The 27,037-nt window shown below is 46.8% G+C and overlaps 1 protein-coding gene across 1 annotated transcript in view; it reads right to left on the reverse strand.

Annotated features, from left to right (window-relative positions):
* Nucleotides 1-4,961: 4,961 nt before the first annotated feature.
* Nucleotides 4,962-27,037, reverse strand: part of DNAH2 (dynein axonemal heavy chain 2) — a 2,538,822-nt gene continuing 2,516,746 nt past the window's right edge. Inside the window, exons 87-88 of the mRNA XM_086946066.1 lie at nucleotides 16,044-16,194; nucleotides 4,962-5,599 (exon numbers count right to left, since the gene is read on the reverse strand). Coding sequence (XP_086802192.1) covers nucleotides 5,445-5,599; nucleotides 16,044-16,194 — 306 coding nt within the window. The 3' untranslated portion in view covers nucleotides 4,962-5,444. The remainder of the gene's footprint in view (nucleotides 5,600-16,043; nucleotides 16,195-27,037) is intronic.

The following is a 27,037-nucleotide window of genomic DNA, read 5'->3' on the forward strand; positions in this document are numbered from 1 at the left end:
GGATGTCAGCGTAAGCATAATAAAATATGGAAGCGGTGGCGGACTATAGGGGCCTGTGGCTGGAACCTCCGATTGCAACAGAGGTTATTCCGGTGGAATGAGGGTAGGGATGGGGTGGTTGGGACTGGCACCAGGGGGTGGGGGTCTTCTGTGGGGGGGTGCTAATATTGGTATTGTCTTTCTTCAGTTCTGATATTTTGTCTATATCTTTCCTTTTTTGGTCCACTGTTATCGGCGGGTGGGTGGTCCTCAGTGGGAGTTGCGCAACTTGGGGGTGTGGGGGTGTGGGGTGGGGGAAGAGTTGGGGTGAGTGGGTTCGACATCGGAACCACATTCAACGTCAAAGATTTTAGCTGTTTTGTTTATAAAAGGTCAATTGCGGTCATGCAAATGTATAACTGGATACTGCAGTGGCCTCTGGGGTACAGAGCCCTGCTTTTATCGTGCAAATTGACAATAAAGTTTGTTTTAAAAAACAACAACAAAAATAACTGGGGGTAGCTCCCTTCAACGGATCGGTGATGACTGTCACAGAAAGAAAAGATCTGACGTCAGCGTGCCAGAGTGGAGGTTATATCAATGAAGCGGACATCACGGCGACAACAAACGCGATGTCACGATGAGTCGACCGACGCCATCTACCGGCACACAGGGGTACTGCTGAGAAAACTCTTCAGGATCCAGCCTAACGCCTGGAAGTTTAAAGGTAAGGAATATGCGGCTAGATGTCTCTATCAGATGTTCACATATTCAATATCACACCTCACTCTATGGTGCCTAATGCCCAAATATTAAATATCAGACCTCCCTCTAGGTCAATTGTTCCAAATGTCATGTATTCTAATTCACACCTCACTCTAGGTCTATGGTGCCTAATGCTCATGTATTCAATATCACACCTCACTCTAGGTCTATGGTACCTAATGCACATATAATCTATTTCACACGTCACTCTAGGTTCATTGAACCTAATACTAATATATATATACAATATCAGACCTCACTCTAGGTCCATTGTGCCTAATGCTCATGTATTGACTATCACACCTCACTCTAGGTCCATCGTGCCTAATGCTCATGTATTGACTATCACACCTCACTCTAGGTCCATCGTGCCTAATGCTCATGTATTCACTATCACACCTCACTCTAGGTCCGTTGTGCCTAATGCTCATGTATTCAATATCAGTCCTCATGCTAGGTCTATGGTGCCTAATGCTCATGAATTCAATATCACACCTCACTCTAGGTCGATGATGCCTAATGCTCATATATTAAATATCAGACCTCCATCTAGGTCCATCGTGCCTAATGCTCATATATTTAATATCAGACATCCCTCTAGGTCAATGAATCATAATGCTCATGTATTAAATATCAGACCTCCATCTAGGTCGATGATTCCTAATGCTCTTGTATTCAATATCAGACCTCACTCTAGGTCTTTTGTGCCTAATGCTCATATATTCAATATCCTTTATTAGTCTGTTGTATTCCTTGCTCTACACAGTCCTGCTCTGCTTCAGTAAGCGAGATCTGCCTTTGATATATATTAGGGGTGGGTGTAACAAGCGTAATTCAGTGGGAATTACCTAAAAACTCTGCAAGATGACGCATAACTGTAATTCTGTGTTTAGTGCTATTTCTCAACAGAAGATGCCCTCTTGCATCCAAAATGGGCGCAAGAATGCATTTTGGGTTACGAAATAGTGCTGCTCGCTAAATGTGCTCTTGGGGTATGATTTTCACTCACCTTACCCCTGGCATTTAGTGTTATTTTCTTATTGCAAAATGCACCCCTCACGTCTAAAATGTTATGTTATGTTATGTTAGGTTTATTTATAAGGCGCACAGATGCTCCAGCGAAGGAGCGTCCTGGCGCCCGACAAGGTAGCAACACAACATAACTGATTAAAACAGAGGAGGGAAAGTTCAGGGAAACAAAAAAGTTTTTAAACCACGACGGAAAGAAAACAGATCCCTGAGGGCACGTATCGCAGGGGGCAAAGAATTCCACAGCGTTGCGGGACGGACTTGAAATGAACGGCCACCTACCCTGCAGCGCTGGAAGCGGGGGACAACCGCAAGTTCTAAGTCCGACGATCTTAAAGCCCGAGTCGGATCATAGCGGGACAAAAGATTGGTAAGAATCATTGCAGGGGATCCCTTGAGGATTTTATAGGCTAAACAAAGGACCTTAAACTGGATCCTTTGTGCAATCGGAAGCCAATGCAGCGTACGCAGGGTATTAGCAGTAGGGCAAAATTTAGGAAGCCCCACCACGGCTCTCGCTGCAGCGTTCTGAACACGCTGTAAGCGGGTGATCTCCGATTGATTAAGGCCCGCTAACAAGGAACTGGCATAGTCAAGCCTTGAGATCACAGTTGCTTAAACCACCAGTTGCCTGGTGGTGGCGTCAAAAAATTTGAGTATGGGCCGCAGTCCGCGTAGAATACCAAAACAGCAGGCCGCCGTGCGTTTGGTGTGACAGACAAAGGAAAGCGTTGGATCAAGCCAGACCCCAAGATTTTTTAGCTCGACGACCGGGGTTGGCGTAGGTCCCAGGTCTGCCAGCCACCACCTGTCACCCCCAGAGTTCCGTTTTTTTGCCGAAAACCATCACCTCCGTTTTGCTGGCGTTCAGCTGGAGACAGTTGGACGTCATCCAGCTGGCGACCGCCCGTAGTCCGTTCTGGAATCTGGGGGCATCCACATCCGCATCCCCGCTGATCGTGACCGCTAGCTGGGTGTCATCGGCATATGACACCATGGTCATGCCCCATTGCCTGACCACCTCAGCCAGCGGCCTCACGTATAGATTAAAAAGCGTGGGACTCAGCGAGGAGCCCTGTCGGACCCCCAGATCCAGAGGATAGAATTTGGACTGGTGGGGCGGTACGGCCACGCAGAAGGAGCGGTTGGCCAAAAAAGAGCGGAACCACTGGAGAGCAACTCCCGTAACACCAGCTTCCTCCAAACGGAGCAGAAGGATGGGGTGGGATACGGTGTCAAAGGCAGCGCTCAGATCTAATAGCACAAGCGCCGCCGTTTGACCCGCATCCAGCACGGAACGTAAGTGCTCCACCATATACAGTAGAGCAGTTTCCGTGCTGTGTCCAGCCCTAAACCCATTCTGCGTTCTGTCCAGGATGTTTGCTTGGAGAAGATGGTCCGAGAGGACGGCGTTGACATACGTCTCCGCCACTTTGGCAGGCCACGGGAGAAGGGAGATTGGACGATAATTCTCAGGCTTGCTGGCGTCCAGCTCTGTTTTTTTAAGAATGGGCATGACCATTGCCTGTTTCCACTTCAGCGGGACCACGCCGGATGCTAATTAGATGTTAATCAAAGAGCAAACCGGTGAGAGGCCATGGGATACTAGGTCTTTAAACAAAGCTGGCCGTAAAGGGTCAGCCGGAGACCCTGACTTGACCTGCTGGGCGATTTTACTAAAGGTTTCCGAAGTGAGAATAGGAAAGGATTGTAAAACCTCCAGAGTAAAAGGCTCAAGAGGACTACCTTGAGGAGGTGCCGCAGAGGGGAAGGCTCTGTAAATAGCAAGAAACTTTTCCAAGAAAAAAGCCGCCAAGGTTTCACAATGTGCAGTGGAGCTCTGATGGATAGAATTCACCTTTTTGGCAATAAGGTCTTTTAGGGCTTTAAAAATAGTTTTGGAGGGGTTAATACTGGTACGGAATTGTAGGGCGTAATAAGCCGCGCGGGTTCTGCAAACTGCCCGGTGGTAATGTTTAACAGTGGCCAAATACAAAACTTTTTTGTCACTGTTATAGGTTTTGCTCCATTCCCGCTCGGCGCGTCTGCAGGTGTTTTTAAGCGCCCGTAAAGAATCGTCGTACCACGGACTCGGATCCCTTGACCCACATTTACACGAAACAATCGGGATAAGGGAGTCAAGGGCCCGGGTAACCCACTCACAAAAACAATCATAGCCCCCTTCCACGGTTTCAAATGAACCCAGTGGATCGGTTGACAAAAGATGGAAAAAGTCATCCAGATTCAGTTTATTCCATCGCCGTCTGGGGATCGAGCGCACCTTGGGTTTGAGTTGACGCTCCTGCAAGGGGCACTGGATGCATACCAAATAATGATCGGTCCAAGCCAGCGGAGATGGTGTAGAAATGCTGACTTTCTCTAGATTAGTAAAAAACGGATCTAGAATGTGACCCCCTACATGGGTAGGTTGCACTACCAGCTGAACCAGCTGAAGAGCTTCAAGGTCAGCGAGTGAGCTGAGGACCGTTGGCATGGATAGGTTGTCATAATGAAGATTTAGATCACCGATGATGGAGAAATTAGAGCAGCCTGTTGCCAAGGTGCTAATAGCATCAGGGAGGGCCTTCCTAAAGGCCGCGTCGCTACCCGGGGGGGCGATAGATCAAAAGACCCGAGAGAGCAAAATTGGGCGTGATGGTGATCTTAAATGACGCGCTTTCACAGCCATGGGTATGAGAAGACATTTTTTGCAATTTCCCTATTTTCTTAGCGCAAAATGCACCCTCAGGCACAAAATAAACGCATGGATGCATTTTGCGTTAAGAAATAGCACTAAATACAGCAGAATACAAATAGTCAGTGTGAGCGGCTGCTTGCGGTCGCTATATGTGCTCTCAATAGATCTATATTTCTGCATCAAAGAGTTACGTGGAATTACTGACATTTCACAGACTACGCCTCTGTAATTAAAATCACACCCTGGCCTAAAAAATACCCCAAAATAACTTAAGGTGATTACGCTGATAAACTCCTAACAGTGTGAGCTTTAACAATGATTGCTTAAAAAAGCCTTTGGGGTTGAGTGGAGAGCTTTTACAATGAGGTCAAGAGAAAAATACGAGGAGTATTCAGCACAGAGACAATCAAAATTCAGGACTGCCGCAATAGTGCAGGAAAACAGAAAACCCTATTCTTCTGAGCCCAATGAATAACAGAAGCCATTATTTGCATCAAAATACAATTTATTAAATTCACATAGGGAAGTAACAAATTCGTCTGAAAAAAAAATCTATTTAAACTATGAAGAGTGTCTTCTGATGTTATTTCCAATTTCAAAATGACGAAGTTAGCTATGCATTTTTTCATCCGAAATTTAGTAACCTACCCATGAAAACATTAAAATATTTATATAGCCCGATTATAGCCCTTTAAAGCGACCACATTAAATATATTTATACCTTTAAATATATACATAACTTATATCACATGTGTATTTTGTAGAAAATGCTCAATACTGTAAAACCTTTGCCTCGCCACGTATGAAGATGCGCTTGTGGGCATTTTACCTACCATGAAAGAACTAGAGTTCGCCCTGAAATTGAACTCATGCTTTGTAGATCAAGTGCATTGGGAGAAACAGACATACAGCAAAGGGCCCAAACAATGTTCTCAAGAGCTTCAGTTGTTCCATACACTGCTTCCGGGTCAGATTAAGCATCAAGGCTCATTAGCAGGGCGGTCCCCCGCTTGATCCAGTGATCGGACTGCATGGCGCCTGATTTCAGGTCGACGCCGATAACAAAGGAGCTGCGACCCGCAGTGCCGGCACGATTTGGGTAGTAGTAACAGGGACAGGAGTACATCCCTGCAAGAGAAGAAAAGATGGAAAGACTGTCATCCCAACATGGAAACACAAGGCATGGTCACTGGAGCGGAGCAAGTGGGATGAGGAGTTGTACATTATAGTTACTTACCTGCGAAAGAGAAATATAATTATAGATTAACACTTTATGAAATCAACCACTTTAATATTTTCTGACGGTATCACCAAAGAACAACCTTAATGACTAACCCAACCATACTAGATTTCCCTTACATGCAAACTAAAGGACATGTTCTCAAAAATCCTTTTTGTTTTTCAGACTCTGAATACTTTTCAGTTCATAGTTAGGGAGTTTTCAGTTTATTAGAATTTTGAAAACAGCTTAAAAAGTAGCGAGTCCACATCATTTTAAATCAGAGAATGGATTGAGAGGCTTTAAACTGGATGGCGGGCTCGGGTACGTCGCTACTATCATGAAGACATTGCGAATATTGGTGGAAATATAAAATTATATATATATATATATATATATATATATATATATATATATATATATATATATATATGTGTGCACACACGCGCCAGTCACTGTCACAGACATGTATTTACTCACATATCCACACATATACCCACTCACATACCCAATCACAGACTTATACATCCAGTCACATACCCACTCAAATACTCATGCACCCACTCACATACCCATTCAGATACTTATGCAGCTATTTACAGACCCACTTAGAGTCTCAATCATAGACTCATTCTTACAGTCTCATTCCCACTTAGAGACTCTTCTACCCACTCACAGACCCACCTGGGCACTCAGGCACTCACTCAGATACTCATGCACCTACTTACAAACTCACCTGGAGACTCGCTCACCCACGTATACTCATGCACACACACAAGTATGGTCTCACAGACCCACTGAGGCCACCCCTACACCCACTCACACACCCATACAGTCAATCCCACACTCAGTCACAGACCCTGTCAGAGACTTATGGACTCAGTCAGTGTCTCATACACTAAGAAACTAACACACTCACTCACAAACTCACTCAGATATACACACGCACTCACTCACCCAGTCAAGGTTCATGCATTAACTCATAGACCCACCCAGACACTCGCCCTCCAAGTCAAAGACCCACTCAGACACTCATGCATGCACCCATTCACTCACCCACTCAGAGACGTAGGCTCTCACTCACAGACCCATTGAGATACTCATACACCCACCCACAAATCCACTCAGACACTCATATATCCACTCACGAACCCACTGAGACACTCACACACCCATACAGTCAATCACACAGCCACTCATAGACTTATACAACCAGTGAGGTATACACTTGCATACTAAGGAACCCACTCACAGTCGAACTCAGAGACCCATGAGAGACTTATGCAGCCAATCACAGACCCCTTAAGATACTGATGCACCCACTGAGGCAGTCAAGCATTTCATTCCAGAAGTATTGATAGTCTGGCACGCTGTTTCACGGATCCTCTTAAATATGTATACAGTGAATGAGAGACTTAATGATACAGTGATGCATGCAGTCATAGATTACACCGAAAAAGTTATGCACCTTGTTATAGGGATATTAAGGGAGTTGTAAATGCTATTTTACAATAATTTAAATAGTAATGTGTTTAGTGTGTTGGTTATGATTCATTTTGCAGTTATAAGTTTTGAATGTGGTTTTGGCTATTGAATGTCTGCATTTGTTTTGAAATTTCACGACTTATTTGCGGTGATTGCAGCAGCCGATATCATCACGACGCCTGGCGTCACAGCAAAAATGGAAAATTGGTTTAATTGATTGTTTTAATACAAACTCCCTACAAAAATATGACTTTAAACAGTGCAGGAATAAATCCCTAGTGTCTACTATACTGTAAAATGTGTGCATATATGTGTCTTGCACCCCCTAAAAAAGGCGCAATTGTCGCGGTCACCAGAGTCATTGTGACTCTAGGTGTAATTGCAAACACAGGAAGTAGGGTGTAAACAGTTTCTTAAAAACCCTACTAGAAAAATATGTGTACAAATATGTTTTTAAAGGAGTGATTTGGTTAGTAATGTGTGCATTGTAATAAACATTTTTTTATAGTTACAATTTTCTTATGTGGTGGCGTTCGTCAAATGTCATCATAGGTTACATGGACATTATAGTTGGGAAAATAGAATTTGAAAAACCTTAGAAATTCACTGAAAAAAACAAAGGTTACAGGGACGTTATAGTTAGGAAATAGAATTTAAAAAAACATAGAAATTCACTGATAAAAACCAAACGTTAAAAGGACGTTATAGTTATGAAATGAAATTTTAAAAAACGTAGAAATTCACTGAAAAAAACAAAGGTTACAGAAACATTATAGATAGGCTCAGGTTTCACTTGTACAAAACCAGTGAAATTCAGTAGTTATAGTTAGCTGAGCTAACTATAGCTCATGCCATCTATCTTGACATGGTCAGTGATATTACTGATGACTTCTCAAATGACATCACTGATGACATAATCCAGTGACTGAGAGTGTTTTTAAAAGGTTTGAGTGTTAAATATATATATGCCAGAGTGTGTGGAAGTGTGTAGACATGAGCACACAAGTGTGCTTGAGTGTGCTAACGCCGCTGTGTTAAAATGTGTGTGAGTGGATGTTTGTAAGGATGAGAGCAATTCAGTATGCCCTTACGTGTGTGTGTGTGTGTGTGTGTGTGTGTGTGTGTGTGTGTATATGCTTTCTTGTGTGATTGTGTGCACTGTGTGTGGAAATGTGAAAAATGGCACGAGTACAAGTGGGTGTTTGTCTGCGGCTGTGTATACATGTGTGTCTAAATTTGTCTTGTGATTACAGGGTATTAAACATCCATACCTTTTGTTTTGAAAACTGTGTGTTATGTTACATTTATTTGTTGAATGCAGACGGCTATGCGGGTGCTAAAGTGACTCTTCACAAGTTATAAGTGCAAGAGCACACACTCAACAACTGAAGAGCTCCCAGGCTGAGGGCCATGATGCTTAAGGCACAGTGGTCTGAATTAAACATGGTGCAATATAAAGAGAAACACTGAAATGCGGGAAAAGACGTCTTATGCCAGCCATTTTGCATAATGAGTCTCCCCGTAGATGCCTGCCGTGCAGTTCTCATGCCTTGTAGGGATATTGGTAACCCACTCCGCTAAGTCAAGGAACTTCATGGGTTTACATCCTAAATCTATGCGTGCTCAGCACATGACGGTTTATACTGCTGAACATATGGATGTTGGGAGTGACCGCTGGACCCCATGGCGACTCAATGTTAAACTCCCTACCGCACATCTGTAGCCTTCCCTGTCCTTCTGTGAGAAATGATTGGGCCATGGCCCACACACGGTCATTTTTAACAACTTGTTCTACATTTAAGGCTACACTGCACTCACCACAGCGCTCTGCAGTCATTTTATATGCAATTATTGTTTCCAAATCTCATTTTAAGGACCGTAGAAAGATGAAAGGGTGCATATACCATGCCCGGATTTGAATAAGTGACCTGCAAAGCACACACACATCTAGAACAGTGAGTGTTCAAATTTCTGAACTTTAATAAACACACACATAAGATTTTAATACTAATGAAACCCAAGTCCCGTGCCTTACGATCTCTCGTGTAGATATTGTAGCTTCCTGCATATCTCTCAGCCTTTGAATATAGCCAAGCAGCTGTGCCAGACTGGGTCACTCTGGAATCTTGTCATACATCTCCTATGCCAACAGGTGGCGCTGACAGTGTCTCGGTGTGGGAAGGAGCATGTTGTCAAACCCTGATCTCCATAGTCCACTCACTGTAGTAACTGACCACCCTCCAGGGGTCCAGCCATTGTAATCTCTTGTCCAATAGATTGCCCAAAATAAAAAGCGGTCACCGACAAGAAAGCCTCTTTTGTCTTCAGGACCAGCTTATCTGGGTATAAAGGCGGATGGGCGCTCAAAGTCTATAATTTGTTGATGTGCCTCGCTGGCCACAAGAAAATACGTTTTGAACATGAATGAATACAACAGACAACTTTGGATGAATTGAAATGGAGCCCTCATCAAAAAAGAACAAAACAAGGTTGAGATGCATTTTGGCCATAAAAAAGCAATGTAGAGGAACCATCATGTATCAGACCCTTCAAATGCTGGATCACAATGAGAGATCTGAACAAGGAATGTTGCTCCGGATGACAGATAAATGCTGACAGGGCTGCAACGTAGCCTTTGAGCATGGCACAACCGTGCTGTGCTACTGACAGAGCAAAACGAAGGACTGCTGAAAAATGTGCCCATAATCAATGCTTATTCTGTTCTACACATCATGAGCAGGTTCCATCTTCCTCAGTAAACAGATTTTGCGGTGGGGCAACCACCTGATAGTATAATGTTGACCATCTCTTGTGGCAGTTGGAAGGAATTAAAGTGTCACCACTCAATCTCCAGGCATGATGATGAAGGCTCTGGATGTTGGAGTGCAGCACCTATCCCTCCAACTGGGAGCCTGGGCAAGAAGTTCTGCTGTTAGTGGCAAATGAAGATGGGTACACATGGAGAGGCGCTATAGATCTACACATCACACCCTTCTTGGATTGTCTGGAACGATGAAAATGGCTTAAGCTCAGTTTTGGTGTAACTTCCACAAGAGCTAAGAAATCAAGAGTATGGGAGGAAAAGCCTATTGAGGTGGCTATGAGTGATGTTCTACTATCAGATGTGTGACATTTTCCCGCAAGTAAATCACAGCAATGATCAGTTTTTGAGTGTCTTTCACTATATTCAGACATATCACACAACAATGAATATATGACTAAAACTAGCCAGATGAATTTACTTCGTCAATGTTTCTTAGCAGAATCAGATCAATGAGCAACAACAATAGTTTAGATAATTATAATTGAAAATGTTTTAAGTCTGAAAATATTAGACTGTGAAATGAACAATTCTATGTGGCAGGGGTAGCAGTTTTTAATGTGCCTTTTTCATTCGTGGTCTCCCTTTCACACCACGTTCCCGAGCAGCTTCTCGCTATACTAGCCACTTACCAGACTGCAGACTGTGGTGCCGGATGACTAGTAGTCGTTCTTGTCAAAAAATGTAGCAGGCCTAGTTAGCAGGACAGAGAACTTGAGATAGGGCTCACTCAAGCCAGGGGGAAGCAAAATCCTGCCAGCACGACCCCCTACACTGCAAAGAGCACTGTGAGGGTCGTTTGCAGCTGTGCCACTTGTCTGGTGGGAGTCGGCCCAGACCTAGCAAGTGCTTCACAGGACTTTACACAATTAAGTTACTCAACTGTAATCTTTGATTGTGGGATCATAGGACACTTGCATTCCTTGACTTTGACACATTGAGAAACACACTTAGGTTGTGTCCACAACTAGGTTGGGTCCTGATGAGGGTCTCGCAGAAGGTTTGACCATAAGAGACCAATACGTTGGTTCCTCCTCTTTAAATTCAGTTGTGATACCCTGTTCTTCTTCCGCCCACACCATTGTTGGAACAAAAGTTAAGATTATTTAACCCATATGGTTAAGAAGAGTCTACACTTCCCAATGATCCTTGGACTCGATTGATTTAAATATTATTGATGCAATCATTTGGGATGTCAGTGTGGCTATGTTGACTAGGGCCTCTTTGTAATATGTTCTTTGTATTTGATATATTTCATACTATTTTTCTAATGCAAAAATAATTTTGTTATAATAACACGCCTTATGGCTCATACTTGCTCTGCATGGTTGGATCATATGAGCAGCTGACTTTTCTGGTGGGGACACAACTGGCTGCATAGAAAATAACACAAAGCTACCTCTGTCTCTGGGTCAGTAATCTGCTGCGTGCTTGGAAGTGACATGGTTCCTTGCTGGAAAACAACAGAAGACAAGGCGCAGCTGGATCCACCAGGTGGGGCTGCAGTGCCAGGCTTCTGATCAGGACAGCTGTAGTTATTTATTAATTCAGTACCACATGTCACCATACGTCGCTGACCATGCGATGTGCCCAGGGAGACTGAAACACACAGAAGGTGATGGGAGGAATGCTTTCAATTTGTCTAACCATGACAATCGCTCGGGGTAGCATCCCAACACATTGCTCTTCTGCTTACCGTGCTACCACAGTTTCAACCCAGCCATATGCAACTAGCCTTATATAAAACTCTGGTTTAAAAAAAAGCAAGCCTTGACCCTGCTCCTCATAGGAACAGTCCAGTCCGATCTGGCAAGCCAGGTCCACCCTGAACCGAAACACAAGCAACCCAGGACTGGTTTCACACTAGTTATGGGCTCATCAGCTGGGTACAGCCTGGTTCCAGTGCATGGGACTGGCTTGGCAGTTCAGGCTGGACTGTTTTGATTGGAGCAGGGTCAAGACTGATTTGCATACAGCTGGATTCAAATTGAGATGACCTGGTGTGCAAAATACCAATGGATAATAATGATGCGGCCCTAGTAATACCCAGTGGCTGAGAATAATTGAAGCATTCCATCCATCACCTTTTTGTGTACTTTATGTCACCCTCAGAGAGACTGTGGCAGGCCGGACTTGATCGAACGTCAAAGCCTGACTTTTGTCTCTTACTGTAAATAAATCAAAGCAACAGCAGAGTGCTCATGATCCCTCCTAGCCCAGCTCACAGTGTCAATGAGACAATGCATTTGCTCTGGGAATGCTTTATCAGCAGCACAGGCACTTCCTGCCAGCCAATTTAAAGCACACCGGCTGCTTTTATGATGTAGCCTTGTTAGCGTATCAAATACATTAGTCTAACCCCAGAGGCGTGGTAATTAGTTGAGCTGCAGAAAATATTTGGACTTGCACGAATAGAAGATACTCCATCTTTACTAATACCCGAGACTCACAACATGGTCGCAGCTCAAGAAATCCTTCTGTGTATAATCTTTTTGATTACCAATTACATATGGTTGACTATCAGATCCTTCCTTCTGATGCAGTTCAAGAAATCTTTCTATGTATAAACTTTTCGATTACCGATTACGGATGGATGAACCTGTGGCCACAGGCCAGTCCCTCGCCTGCCCTAACACCCATGTTCTCCAAATCTCCTGTATCACGTCTGTTCATTACTGTATATGCTGTGAAGCACTCTGATACCCTTTGGTCCAACTAGCGCTATACAAAACTACTAAAATAAAAAAATAAAAAATAAAAACTACAGGCAGCTGCAGCTATTGCTTCAGAGATGGGGAACTCCTCTCTAGGACATGTTCGCAATGCACCAGAACAAGGACTGCTACAAATTCTGAAGCAGATGGAGTTGGCCAGGGCTGGACTGGCCGTAGAAGGCATCAGGCGTTTTCCTGGTGGTCAGAAAGGGAGTGGGCCATTTTTTGAGCGACGGGGACGTTTTTTTTTTTTAAGTTGGGGCCGATTTTGCAGGAGTGTTGCAATATTGGCCCACTGTAACAAAAGAGACAGCAGTGCTGATTCTCAATAGCACCCCTCCCCCATCTGGGGCCGGCACAGCACAATTGCCAGAGCTGGTTAGTGTGCCCAGTCCGGCCGTGGAGCTGACTGGGTTCAGAAAGGAATGTGCTTGTGATTAGCTGGATTCGAAGTTTCTATAGGTCTTTCCACAAATACCTCAGATACCCAGAGTATTATACAACATGCAAATGGAAAAATGGCAGGTAATTTTAATTGGTACTGTATGGGCATACCAACATCTATTCTCAGAGCTTGGGAGCCTATCAGTGTAGACTCCAGTACAATTCAAGCTGGACATCTGCCTAGTCTAAAAAAACAAGGAAAAGTTCTACACCACACTCCACAATCTCTTCAGCTGTCAGCCTTGCTCCTCAAAACCTAGCGCTCGGCCATTTGCCAATATCTGAGGACTTTGAGATGGTACAAGCAGCCACAGCTACACCAATCATAAAGAGATCCAATATGAAATGGAAACGTTTCATTGAATGGTTGAAAAAAGAGAAACCAAACCTGCTGGAAATGTCTCCTTTACAGTTTCTGCCTTATCTGTATGTTGAAACTGGACAATACTGGCTTATCATATGCATCCATTAAAGTCCATTTAGCCGGAACATTATGATTTTTGAGATTTCCAAACAGAACAACATTATCTTCAGAAAGCTTCATTGAAGAATTTAAGGGTCTATTTAAGAATGTTCCTCCTAAAGTTGAATTGGCACCTGAATAGGAGTTAAATACAGTCCTAGCAGTTTAAATGTGTGCACCATCTGAGCATATTCACAAGGTAACCATACAGCACCTCTCTTGGAAGACTGCTTTCTTGCTAACTGTCATGTTGGCTAGGAGAGTAAGTGAAATGTAGGCTCTCTCATGCAAGGAACCTTTCCTACAATTCTCTACAGACAGTTATATTGAGAATGAAACCTAAATTCATCTCTTAAGTGCTGACAACATTCGATTTGAACCAGAATATTTTGCATTCTACATTTTTTTCCAAATTCAATAACGCCAGCTTAGAAGGTGCTACATTCCCTCGACATCAAGAGGTACCTAAAAGTTTACATCCTCAACTTGGAAGACTTCCTTCTAACAGACCTTATAAATGATAAGATTTTGGTTCTCCTAACAAGGAAAAAAAAACAAGAACTAAACAAACTCTGAAGAGATGGAATGTGTCTTGCTTTACATCAGCTCATTAATCCATGGGCTGACCTCTTACAAAGTCAGTCAGAGCTCATTCAACTGGGGCAATAAAGTCCACAACAGCCCTGTCTGCAGGAATTACACTTAAGGATATTTGTAAACCAGCTGCATGGAAGACGACAAATGCTTTGACGAAGCATGACTGTATCAATATTAAGATTAACAGCAGTTGGACTAGCCATGCTTAGAAACCTTTATAATTAAGGGAAATATGATGTCCACCTTCTGCTAATTTTAAAACAGATTGCTTTGGTAATCTTCATTCAATCACTTGAATCTATGAAAGATCCAAAACTAGAGTAGGAAGAAAGATACTTACGTTTAACTCCAGTTCTCCAGCATTGGCGTCTTTCAAAGATTCACATGCGACATGTCCCCTTACCCTTTCATGAGACTCGAGTTAGGGAATAGATCACTCAATGGGTTAGAACATCTGGCAGATGAAAGTGTCTGTCAGGGAGAGGGCTGTGTGTGCTTGTCCCTGATTGGCTCACGTTTGAGTCATTTACAATGTGGTCTATGCAAAGTTCAATGTTATTGAGTGTAATGTACACTGAAATGCTAATATTGTAAAACGAGGGTTACCAGTTTGACGTCAGCACATAATTTAAGCATGTGAATCTATGAGAGCTGGAGAACTAGAGTTACAGGTTCGTAACGTTATTCCTTACTGTGCTTAATAAGAACATTGATATGGAATTCCAGATCATGGTGTTGACACTTGCAGCTAGAAGCTGGCATCTGAGTGAAGTAGACACATTTCCTGTCACCATGAGCAGACTGAACCAGAATTCTTGTATTAGGTCACTTCTATGGTGTGGGAACTACCAAGTTAACACAAAGACACTTCTCATGTGTTGCAGGTTGGGGGCAAATGGCTATATATTTGAACTATACTGACAGATTTTGGAACCAGATTACTAGTTTTCTAGTTTAAGATTGACAGGTTTCTGGGACTTGCAGAGATGTTGGGAAGAGCAATACTTTAGGCCGATGGACAGTATTTTGAGGCCCCAATGTACAACCATTTTTTGCACATCAAAAGCAATGCCCATGACCCCACCCATAATGAAACTGATGCAATTACAAATAGTGCAAATCATCTTACAGATGAGATTGCATATCACAATACCCTTACAATTTTTCAGATTCAACTACGAATTTGAAATCGTTTTCTGGTTAAAGTATTTCCTTTATTTATATTTTGTATATATGTGCTACTGTTTAATAAATATTATGTAGACATAGGCATTGCATTTGGTGTGCAACTAATGCTTTTCAAGGCTGTTACACGAGTTATAGAATGTGATCCTAACAATGACTTGCAAATCTGGATTTATTTTAGTTTTACTTTGTTATCTTAACTGCACTTTACGCTTTTTAGGTGAATTCCTGAGTTTAAAAAAATATATTTTGAGGTGTTACAACCAGATATAACTAGCTTCACGTTCACTTTTGGGTTTTTGAGTGTGGGTGGGAGCGCACAGAGGGGGAGGGGTGTATAACCCACGCTGTGAGGACTGAATCAGTCGGACAGAACCAGACAAACACTATCTTTGTGAGGACCGGTGCGTAATGAGGACCGATCCCCCTAGTGTGCTTAGGAACTTTCCAGCAAGTGTATCAACAAAACTAAAACTGCAGTTATATTTTCCTTGGTCCTCTTTATAAAGTACCTTATTATCAAAGAGCTTGTGGAGTTAGAGTAGTAAATACACACTTCATTACGGTATATTGCCAGTCCTCATAATAATAGGTATGGTATGTTGTATGTGCGTGCATGTGCATGTGTTAAGGCAAAAAGTTACCTTTTCCACTTTTCTTCTTGTTCTCAACTGGCTTGAAATGGATGCATGGAACAGGACACACTAGCTCCATTGGCTCAGCCTCCAGGAGACACGCATTCTTCTTGTCCCACCCGGCTCCTTCCAGGTACAGACCTCTTATCCATACTCCATCCTAAAAACAGGAAGCACTAGTCAGAGATAGGCAGAGCACTCACCACATAATTTATCAGGCACTGCACTGGGGTAAACTTTAGTGTCTGAAACAGACCACAGACAGTTACACATGAGAGCAAACAGAGCATAGGGCGTCACAGCAGGCAGGCAGGTCGCCCCCCCACGCTGCTGCGTTGCTCTCTTCCGTAGTTGCCCATTACTCTGCTGCTGCATTGTGTTGGATTTTGCTTGTCTGCTGTTTGTTGCATTAACCTGCTCTTTTCCTCTCTTGCTCTTGTCTGTAGTCGCCTATTGCTCTGCTGCTGCATTGAGTTGGATTGTGCTTATCCGCTGTATTTTGCTTTAAACTTACTTTTTCCCCTATTATTTGGTCTTAGTCTCGTTGTCCTTCTCTGCCTCCTGTATTCTTCACCCATTCTTTACCGCCGCTGCGTCCCTGCAGCCCCGCCCCCCGCTGCTCATTTGCCACCCGCTCCTCTCTCCCACCTCCCCTTATATGGAGGCGGTGCAATGACCGCACCGCTGGCGCGCCTAAGGCAATCCCGTCTGCGCCCGTCCGTGCCTGCACCGTGCCCAGCGCCAGGACCCCTGGACCTCACGAATGCCACGATACCCGACACCGCTACGATGCCAGTACTCTCCACGCGCTCAACATCAGACGACCACGCACCTGCTGCCAGGCTGCCCGAAGCGCACCCAAGGCCCTTTCTCCTGCCGGAACTGCAGCTTCACCAGCATCTGGCCCGCCAAGCCAACAACCAGGAAAGAACCCAACTACCTCAGATGCATTCTCCTCAACACCCGCTCTGCCCGCAAACACGCTGTCAAACTCTGGGACCTTCTCGACTCAAGCTCCCCAGACGTAGCCTTCCTGAAGGAGACCTGGCTGAACCCCTCCTCAGCACCCGACATCGCCATAGCCATCCCGGAAGGCTACAAGATCACCCGCATGGACCGCGCCAACGGAGTAGGAGGAGGAATCACCATCATCCACAGGAACACACTCAGAGTCTCAACTAACACCGACGACAGCCTCAGCGCCGCCGAACATCTGCACTTCCAGATCCACACTGACCCCAACACCACCCTCAGAGAACCCTCGTCTACAGACCCCCCCAGACCCCGACCACAGTTCAGGGACTCCATCGCAGACTTTATCAGCACACACGCCCTCGCCTCCACAGACTACATCCTCCTCGGGGACCTGAACTTCCACCTCGAGAACAACAACGACAACAACTCCACCACTCTGATCGACAACCTAGCCAGCCTCAGACAACTCATCGCAAGACCCACCCACTCCGCCAGCCACACGCTTGACCCCATCTTCACCGCAAGCCCCCTCGTCTCCTACAACCACACTAACGAAATCCATTGTACCGACCATCGCTGCATCCACCTCACCTTCTGGAAACCCACCACGCACCACCGCAGCCAACAGATGCCCCGCCGCTGCTGGAGCATAGTCACAGAAGACCTGCCAACCACCACCCTCGCCCGGAGTCCAACCGCCGACCCCACCGACCCGACACCGCCGCCCGCAACTTCAGGCAGTGGATCGACGACTGTGCCAACACCCTCGCCCTCTTCAAGAAACCCACCAACAGTCACACCAGCAAGAGAGCCAGATGGTTTACTGAAGACCTTCAGGCCTCCAAACAAACCTGCCAAAAACTGGAGAAGAACTGGCTCCATGAACGAACACCGGACAGCTACGCAGCCCACAAGAACGCCACCCGCAGACACCATCACCTCATCAGATCCGCCAAAAGCGCCTCCTTCAAAGACCGCCTAGACAACAACGCACACAACAGCAAAGAGCTCTTCAACATTGTGAAGGAACTCTCAAACCCTAGCTCCAACATCAACGATACCCCCCCCCTCGCAAGACCTGTGCGATTCGCTGGCCACCTTCTTCCATCGCAGACATCCACGGCAGCCTTAACGCCACAACCGCCCACACAACCACTGTGACCTCCGCCCCCCCAACCACCACCCGCACCAACCGCCTGTTCTCCTAGACCAACATCAACCATGACAACACCATCAAAATCGTGAACACCATCCACTCCGGATCTCCGTCGGACCCATGCCCACACCATATCTTCAACAAAGCAAGCACTGCCATCGCACCCCATCTCCGGAAAGCAATCAACATCTCCTTCGAGACAGCAACCTTCCCGGAGAGCTGGAAGCACGCTGAGATCAACGCCCTACTCAAGAAATCCAAGGCGGACCCCAAGGACCTCAAGAATTTCCGGCCCATCTCCCTGCTCCTGTTCCCGGCGAAGGTCATCGAGAAGACCATCAACAAACAACTGACCTGCTACCTCGAGGAGAAAAGCATCCTGGACCCTTCCCAGTCCGGGTTCCGCAGCAACCACAGCACGAGACTGCCCTCATCGCCGCCACCGATGACATCAGAACCCAGCCAGACAACGGAGAAACCGCGGCCCTCATCCTCCTGGATCTGTCAGCCGCCTTCGACACAGTCTGCCACCGCGCACTACAAACATGCCTCCATGACGCCGGGATCCAAGAGAAAGCACTGGACTGGACCACCTCCTTCCTCCCCGGCAGAACACAGAGCGTCCGCCTTCCCCCCTTCCACTCCGAAGCCACCAAGATCATCTGCGGCGTACCCCAGGGCTCACCCCTTAGCCCAATGCTGTTTAACATCTACAGGGCACCGCTCGCCCACGTCCTCGACTGCACGACCTCAACATCATCTCCGCCGATGACACCCGGCTGATCCTCTTCCTCACCAAGGACCCCGACACCGCCAAAACCAACCTCCACGAAGGAATGAAGGCCGTTGCCATTTGGATGAGGAACAGCTGACTGAAGCTGAACTCGGACAAGACGGAGGTCCTCATCCTCAGACCCACCCCCTCTGTCTGGGACGACTCCTGGTGCCCGTCCGCACTGGGAACAGCCCCACCATCCACCGACCACGCACGCAACCTAGGGGTCATTCTCGACTCCACCCTCTCCATGACTAAGCAGGTCAACGACGTCTCTTCCTCCTGCTTCAACACCCTCTGCATGTTCTGCAGGATCTACAAGTGAATCCCCATCAAAATGGAGAAGAACGGTCACCCAGGCCCTCGTCAGCAGCAGGTTGGACTACGGAAACGCCCTCTTCGCAGGAGCCCCGGCCAAACTCCTGAGACGGCTTCAACACATCCAGAACGCCTCTGCACGCCTGATACTCGCCGCAGCCACATCACACCCCACCTGAGAGACCTGCACTGGCTCCCCGTCAACAAGATGATTGTAGGAAGGTACCTCCTGACTATGGTTGCCCCCAACTTTTTGCCCTGTGTTTTAGCTGGTTTTTGACATAGTCGACCTGGGGCCCTGCCAATCAGGACCCCAGGCCTACTGCTCTCTCTGTAAAATGGATTCCATGTACCCTAGGTGCATTTCCAATTGGTACTGGGCCACCTTATCAGACCCTGTAACTCAGGGCATAGGTGTACCCAGGGCCTACCAGGGGCTGCAGCATGTATTATGCCACCCCTGGCTGGCCTCCTAAATTTGACACAACTGGCTGCATGACAGCTGGGGCAAAGTCGTGTAATCACCCTTTGCTGTAGGTGTAGTATACCTATACCTAACCCTAAAATGGACACACAGATTCCTATCAGTCACTCCTATGGCAGGCCTTGACAATCCTGAAGGCAGAGTGCTTGGAATCGTGTGAGATGGTGCTCTGGCATGAGCTGAGCCTGTCTGCAGCTTGCGGAACCAAGTCCTAATAGCTGTTCCATGATATCGCATACCATATACTCTTAAGTGCATTATAATCCTCGCGGTTAAATGCTAACTTTGGTATTGCTTTATCAAAACATGTCGAGTAAGGTGTCATACGAATTGGAATACTAACCCCTCGCCAATTCTGGCGACGGGGCTAGCATTCCACCCTTCTAGAGGGACACAACATGTATGTAACTGTGAACCCCGGTTAAAGTTAAACGAAGCCTCAGCTCCACAAAATGGATGCTGCCACCACAGACACGAGTCTGACCCCCTGCAGCTGGGAGTCCTTCCAGCGAGGGGAGCCTGGACAAAGGGTTTCCTGTCAGGGGCGGTGCTAGCACCGTCCCAGACATGGTTTTGTGTATCCTGGGTAGGCAGGGCTTTACAGGAAGGTGACTGCTGAGTGGCACCCCGGTGCTCACTACGCATAGGCCGGTCAGAACCAGTTCCAGGGGCACACCAGCCCCTGGCCTGGGGGAAGTCCGGCATGGCAGAGGGGTGTAACCACCCCCCTCCTAGTCCCACCCATAGGCAGGACCTAGTCACCGGGTCAGCCCCCTTTTTTAGTATAAAGATGGGAGCGGGCCCCCTGTTCAAATTAGATCATCTTTGGAATCAAGACACGACTTTCTGCGAAAGACATCAAGATTTCCTTCTTCAAGATTCTCCCTTGTGGCTAAGGAGTAGTCACCCTGCATCAAGCGGGCACCATCCTAAGAACACTGCGGTCTGCTGCAAGTCCTTCTTCACGAATCCGACGACCCAGCTCGACGAGACCCGGCTTCCCTGGCACCTCTGACCTCTACTCACCTCTACAGCAAAGCTGAGAACCGTGAGTGCGACGAGACCTCGAGGGACCGACGATCGCCAAGACTGCACGACTTCTTTGCAACAAGCCCACCGTGTGCCCCACTGGTGAGTGCTTTGGGGTCCGAGAAGCCCCAACCCTGAGCAGCTCCAGCACTGAAGATCAGCCCTCCAGCATCTCCACGATCTGCGTGGGGCCCTTCTGCTTTTGCGTGCTCACCGCGCTGTGCGGCTACTAGCCGGCTGGCTTGTGGCCTTCTACACGACGCCCGACGACATCACTGCTGCTGGTCTGGTTGCTCCAGACTGGCCCTTGCTTCCTTCTTCAAGAGAGGCACCCCGGACCCTCCTGGTCCACTCCAGACGCCATTTTGAGTCCACCGCGTGGGCTTGAATTTGCCAAGGCTTTGTTGCCCAATCCTGGGTCCAGCGACGCCGACAGCTTCATCCATCGTGGGACAGCTCGCTCCTCCAGCCTGGTCGCCGACAACGCCTCCTGGTCCGTGAGATTTGCGAGCACAGCGTTACCCACTCACCTAGTCGAGGTGACTACCATCCGGTGCCCTCCTGGTGCCACCTGACTACTGGCTAGTAGTCTCGAACTTGGTCCCCTCTGCTTTCAGGTGTCATCTTCCTTCGATCCAGGCTTGGATCCATCGAACTTTCTTCACTGGTCGCCTGCCAGCAACTTCTTTCTTCCAGGCTCCTGGTCCGTCTACGAGGATTCCCGACGTCTTTTGAGACATATGCAGCTGCAGCCCCTGGGCTAGGTAACTTCGGCATTTCGGTGCCCCAGCATAGCCTCACTATCCAAGGGTCAGAATCCACTTTCGTTTTCCTCCTACCAGGTCGGGTTCGCCCGAGAACACTAACTTTGTCATTACTAGCTACCATAGACTTTTGTCCCGCATCACGCGTGAGAGTGCACACTCTGCACCCGAGTCCCCTGGGTCTCCTAGAAGTAATCTGAAGATTCTATAGTCAAGTCCTAGCGATTCCTAAGCCTATTAGTACTGTACTTACCTGCTAGTAATTTCGCATTCCACTTTCAGAGTATATGGTTTTCCGTGCCCCTCGGGCATTTGTATATACTGTGCTAACTTAAGTATTTTCGTAAGAGTTTTGTTTTGTGCTTAGTACCCTGTCCTCATAAAGAGTACAGGGCTGTTGTGATTCTTAATAAATATCTTGTTTATTTTTATAACACTTGTGTGGTGTCCTTTCACTTGGTGTTCAAGGGGTATATGTGTGGTATAACAGCTGCCTTAACACGCCCTCTCGAGTCTTTAGCCTTAGACTGCTCGTATCCACGCTACTAGGATAGCTGGTCTATAAGGTTGACTTACAACCAATCATCAATAAGGGTTGCTGGACTGATACATAGTGTTCACTAGAATAGTGAGCACTGCATATCAGGCCACCTTCTCACAATGATAACCTTCAAACTCCTCACCCATGCACACAAGGCACTCCACAACACTGGACCAGCGTACCTCAACGGACGACTCAGCTTCTACATCCCCCACCCGCCACCTCCGCCGACCTTGCCCTCGCCACAATCCCACGCATCCGAAGAGAGACCTCTTGCGGCAGATCGTTCTCCCACTTTGCCGCAAAGACCTGGAACACCCTCCCCTTCTACCTACGGCAGACCCAAGACCTGCAGACCTTCAGAAGACTCCTCAAGACCTAGCTTTTCGAGCAGTAGCAGCATCGCCCACCCCCAACGCCTTGAGACCCTCACGGGTAAGTGGTGCGCTTTACAAATGATTGATTGATTGAGCAGTCCTGCATCATTTGAGCTTCCTCACCACTGTACTTCATTCCCAGAAGTTCTTCCAAAATGATAGACAGTGAAGAAAGAGTGACAGGTGAGGAAAAACTGCTTCTTGACTTTTTGGCTCTTGGAAAACTACAATTCATTTGTGTGTCTGCTCTAAAGTCAGAACCGATTTAGACCACAGTGGGCCAGATGTAGGTAATCCTATTTTACAGTTTCTAAAATACCGAATTTTACAGATTCGGTATGTCAGAATCGGTAAATGGGATGTAGCTGATTATTCGGTAAATTTTATCGAATCGGTAGGATTCGGTAAATACCGATTCTGTAAATACCGATTCGGTAAATAACCAATCGGTAATAGGGGGACCATGTTCAAGGGTGGCAGGGTGTCACATTGACACCCTGTTGCACCCCTGAATAGTGCATGGGTGCACATGTGGCACACATACATGCCCTAAGGGCATGTATGTCTGCCACATGGCACAGTAAAAAAGCACAAAATTGCTTTTTATTAAGGTTTTCGATATTTACCACCAACCTTTATTTAGTGGTAAATACCGAATCCTTAACTGTGCAATGCACTCATTTGAGTGCTCCCTACATTTCAGATTCGGTAATTTACCGATTCGGTAAATTACTGAAGCAGAAATGTAGCCACCTACATCCCAAATGCCCAATACCGGTCGGTAACGGCCGAAATTCGGTAATTTCGGCCGTTACCGACCGGTATTGGGCCACCTACATCTGGCCCAGTGTCTTGTAAATGTGTGCACTAATCGGCAGATAAGCGGTATGCAATTCTAACTAATAAATGCACATATTTATATGGCTGTAAAGACTGCTTTTCTGCTACTGAATGATTACTACACTTACCTGGAAGAACAAGTAACCTTTGATTACGCTCTTTCCGGTGGATACTACTCTAACAGCAGTTTTTTACCTGTAGGGTGTCTACAAGTGCCAGAGGAAACACGTGGAACAAATTTGAGTAACTGAATCACAACAGAAGATTTGAACAGGAAAGCTGGTCCAGTAAACACAAAGCTGAACAGGACAACAGGTAACATTAAACAGCGTCCACTGCAAGTCCTTGTTGGGCCCAAGGCAAAAACATCATCCCATTCAACAGTCTTGCCTGCAATGGATCCGTGTTGTGTGCTACGCCAAGCCACAAACGTGTCTTATCGTCTTGCTTAAACCGACTTTGTCGAAGGACGTCTAGCTGCCAGGATGGCAGCCACTACTGAGGGAGGTAGATCAAATGCAGTCAAGTGCTGCTGCTCAATGTCCACACACGGAGATGTAGATGGCGCAGGCCTGGGTACAGGACCGTGGCCTGGTGCTGTTACAGGAACCTCCCGAAGCATCAGCCTTAACAGCGGACAGATGATCATGCCCAAAAATTCTGGTTAATATATTCTCCAGGCCCATTCCAGAGCAACTGGGATGACTTTGACCTATTAGTTTCTGATCTTCTTTAGAACTCGTGCAGAAACAGTAACTTCAGGAAAGCATACAGGTGTACCATTCTCCACTCTGGGTGGAATGCACTTCCGAGAGAAAGCCTTTTTGCCGCCATAACTGTGGCAGGGTATGCTCAGACGTGAGTCCCTTGCTCACTTTGCCACTGGATTCAAGGAAGCCGGGCTGAAGACGGCTGGAATACCAGAAACCGGTCCTCGGAAGCTTGTTTCCGGTTCAGGGAAGACATGGCTTGGCAGTTTGGGCTGGACTGTTCCCATGAGGCACAGGGTCAGACTGATTTGCATATAGCCATGTCTGAACTGGGGTGGCAGAGTGGGCTAAAGAACGGTGATGGATTAAACCCAGATCTTTTGACTGGGTGTGAGTGTTTGATTGATTCAGATGCTCCGTCCATCACCACCCCCTTTTGTACCGCTTTTTGCCGCCATAAGTGTGGCAGGGTATGCTCAGACTCGAGTCCCTTGCTCACTTTGCCACTGGATTCAAGCAAGCCGGGCTGAAGACGGCTGGAATGCCAGAAACCGGTCCTCGGAAGCTTGTTTCCGGTCCAGGGAAGACATGGCTTGGCAGTTCGGGCTAGACTGTTCCCATGAGGCACAGGGTCAGACTGATTTGCATATAGCCAAGTCAGAACTGGGGTGGCAGAGTGGGCTAAAGAACGGTGATGGATTAAACCCAGATCTTTTGACTGGGTGTGAGTGTTTGATTGATTCAGATGCTCCGTCCATCACCACCCCCTTTTGTACCGCTTTTTGCCGCCATAAGTGTGGCAGGGTATGCTCAGACGCGAGTCCCTTGCTCACTTTGCCACTGGATTCAAGCAAGCCGGGCTGAAGACGGCTGGAATGCCAGAAACCGGTCCTCGGAAGCTTGTTTCCGGTCCAGGGAAGACATGGCTTGGCAGTTCGGGCTGGACTGTTCCCAGGAGGCACAGGATCAGACTGATTTGCATATAGCCATGTCTGAACTGGGGTGGCAGAGTGGGCTAAAGAACGGTGATGGATTAAACCCAGATCTTTTGACTGGGTGTGAGTGTTTGATTGATTCAGATGCTCCGTCCATCCCCACCCCCTTTTGTACCGCTTTTTGCCGCCATAAATGTGGCAGGGTATGCTCAGACGCGAGTCCCTTGCTCACTTTGCCACTGGATTCAAGCAAGCCGGGCTGAAGACGGCTGGAATGCCAGAAACCGGTCCTCGGAAGCTTGTTTCTGGTCCAGGGAAGACATGGCTTGGCAGTTCGGGCTGGACTGTTCCCATGAGGCACAGGGTCAGACTGATTTGCATATAGCCATGTCAGAACTGGGGTGGAAGAGTGGGCTAAAGAACGGTAATGGATTAAACCCAGATCTTTTGACTGGGTGTGAGTGTTTGATTGATTCAGATGCTCCGTCCATCACCACCCCCTTTTGTACCGCTTTTTGCCGCCATAAATGTGGCAGGGTATGCTCAGACGCGAGTCCCTTGCTCACTTTGCCACTGGATTCAAGCAAGCCGGGCTGAAGACGGCTGGAATGGCAGAAACCGGTCCTCGGAAGCTTGTTTCCGGTCCAGGGAAGACAAGGCTTGGCAGTTCGGGCTGGACTGTTCCCATGAGGCACAGGGTCAGACTGATTTGCATATAGCCATGTCTGAACTGGGGTGGCAGAGTGGGCTAAAGAACGGTGATGGATTAAACCCAGATCTTTTGACTGGGTGTGAGTGTTTGATTGATTCAGATGCTCCGTCCATCACCACCCCCTTTTGTACAGCTTCTTGGAAACTCCAACATGCAAGAGTTGACACTCCACGCTCTCAGTGATGGTAAAGAGATCGAGCCAAGGTTCTCCCCATCGCTGTAAGACACCCAGGGCCACTTTCAAATGTAGCTGCCATTTGTGATCCACAAAGCATCTTCAGCTGAGTTTGTCTACCATGGCATTTAAAGATCCTGCCAGGTGGTGTACAATCTGTTAAGGACCCTGAGGTTTAAGACAGTTCTAGAGGAGCAGAGCCTCCATTCACAGAGCCAGAGAACACACCATGCTTTGTTTGTTGCAATACCACATGACTGTGGTGTGGTCTGTGAGGACCTGAACTAGTCTCAACTCGATGAGCAGCATTAAGGCTTTCAGTGCCAAGGCATATGGCCTGCAACTCCAAAAGGCTGTTGTGGAGACGGGTCTCCGCTGAAGATCAGAGTCTTCTGATCTCCAAAACTCCCAGATGACTTTCCTAACCCAGTAGTGATACGTTTGTCACCACCTTCAGCTCTGGGTGTGGTAAGGAGAGTGGTCTGCTGCTGATCCAATTGCAATAGAGCAGTCAACATTGCAGATTTTTTACAGTCTCCTTCGAAACCTGAATGGAATCTGACCAGTTCCTTTGGTGCTGTGCCTACTGAGACTTCAGATGCTATTGCAGAGCCTACACATGCCATCTTGTATGGTCGAGCAGCAGGATACAGGAGGCCAAAAGATCAAGAAAGAAAACAAGTTACTTACCTGTAACTTTGGTTCCCCAGTATTGGTAACTTTCATAGATTCCCATGCTTTTGTATCATTCCCCGTCGTCGGAATGGGAGTCTCGGTAACAAAAATACCATAGCTGTAGGTACAAAAGAGAAAGGAAAGGCCTAGGCCTCATTCCCTTTTGTAGCATATCACCCTCTTTTTGTAAAAGAGACCAAACTTAGGCATCAGCCAATCAGAAGTGCCTCACCCCTTAGAACCCTCCTGAAGGAACCTCAGAGCCTCAGATTTTCGTAGCCGTTGTGTACTTAGACACCATATCTGCTGTAGGCTGAGCTTTCCTCGGGGAGGTGGGTGGGCGCATGGGAATCTATGAAAGTTACCAATACTGGGGAACCAAAGTTACAGGTAAGTAACTTGTTTTCTTACCCCCAGTATTGGAACTTTCATAGATTACCATGCTTTTGTATCAGAGTAGCAAGCAGTTAGCAACAAAACCACATTTTGTATCATAAAATTATTGCAATAGCCAACATGACATAAAGATACAAAATG

The sequence above is a fragment of the Lissotriton vulgaris genome, chromosome 12, assembly GCF_964263255.1.
Source record: "Lissotriton vulgaris chromosome 12, aLisVul1.2, whole genome shotgun sequence".
NCBI classification, from domain to species: domain Eukaryota; kingdom Metazoa; phylum Chordata; class Amphibia; order Caudata; family Salamandridae; genus Lissotriton; species Lissotriton vulgaris.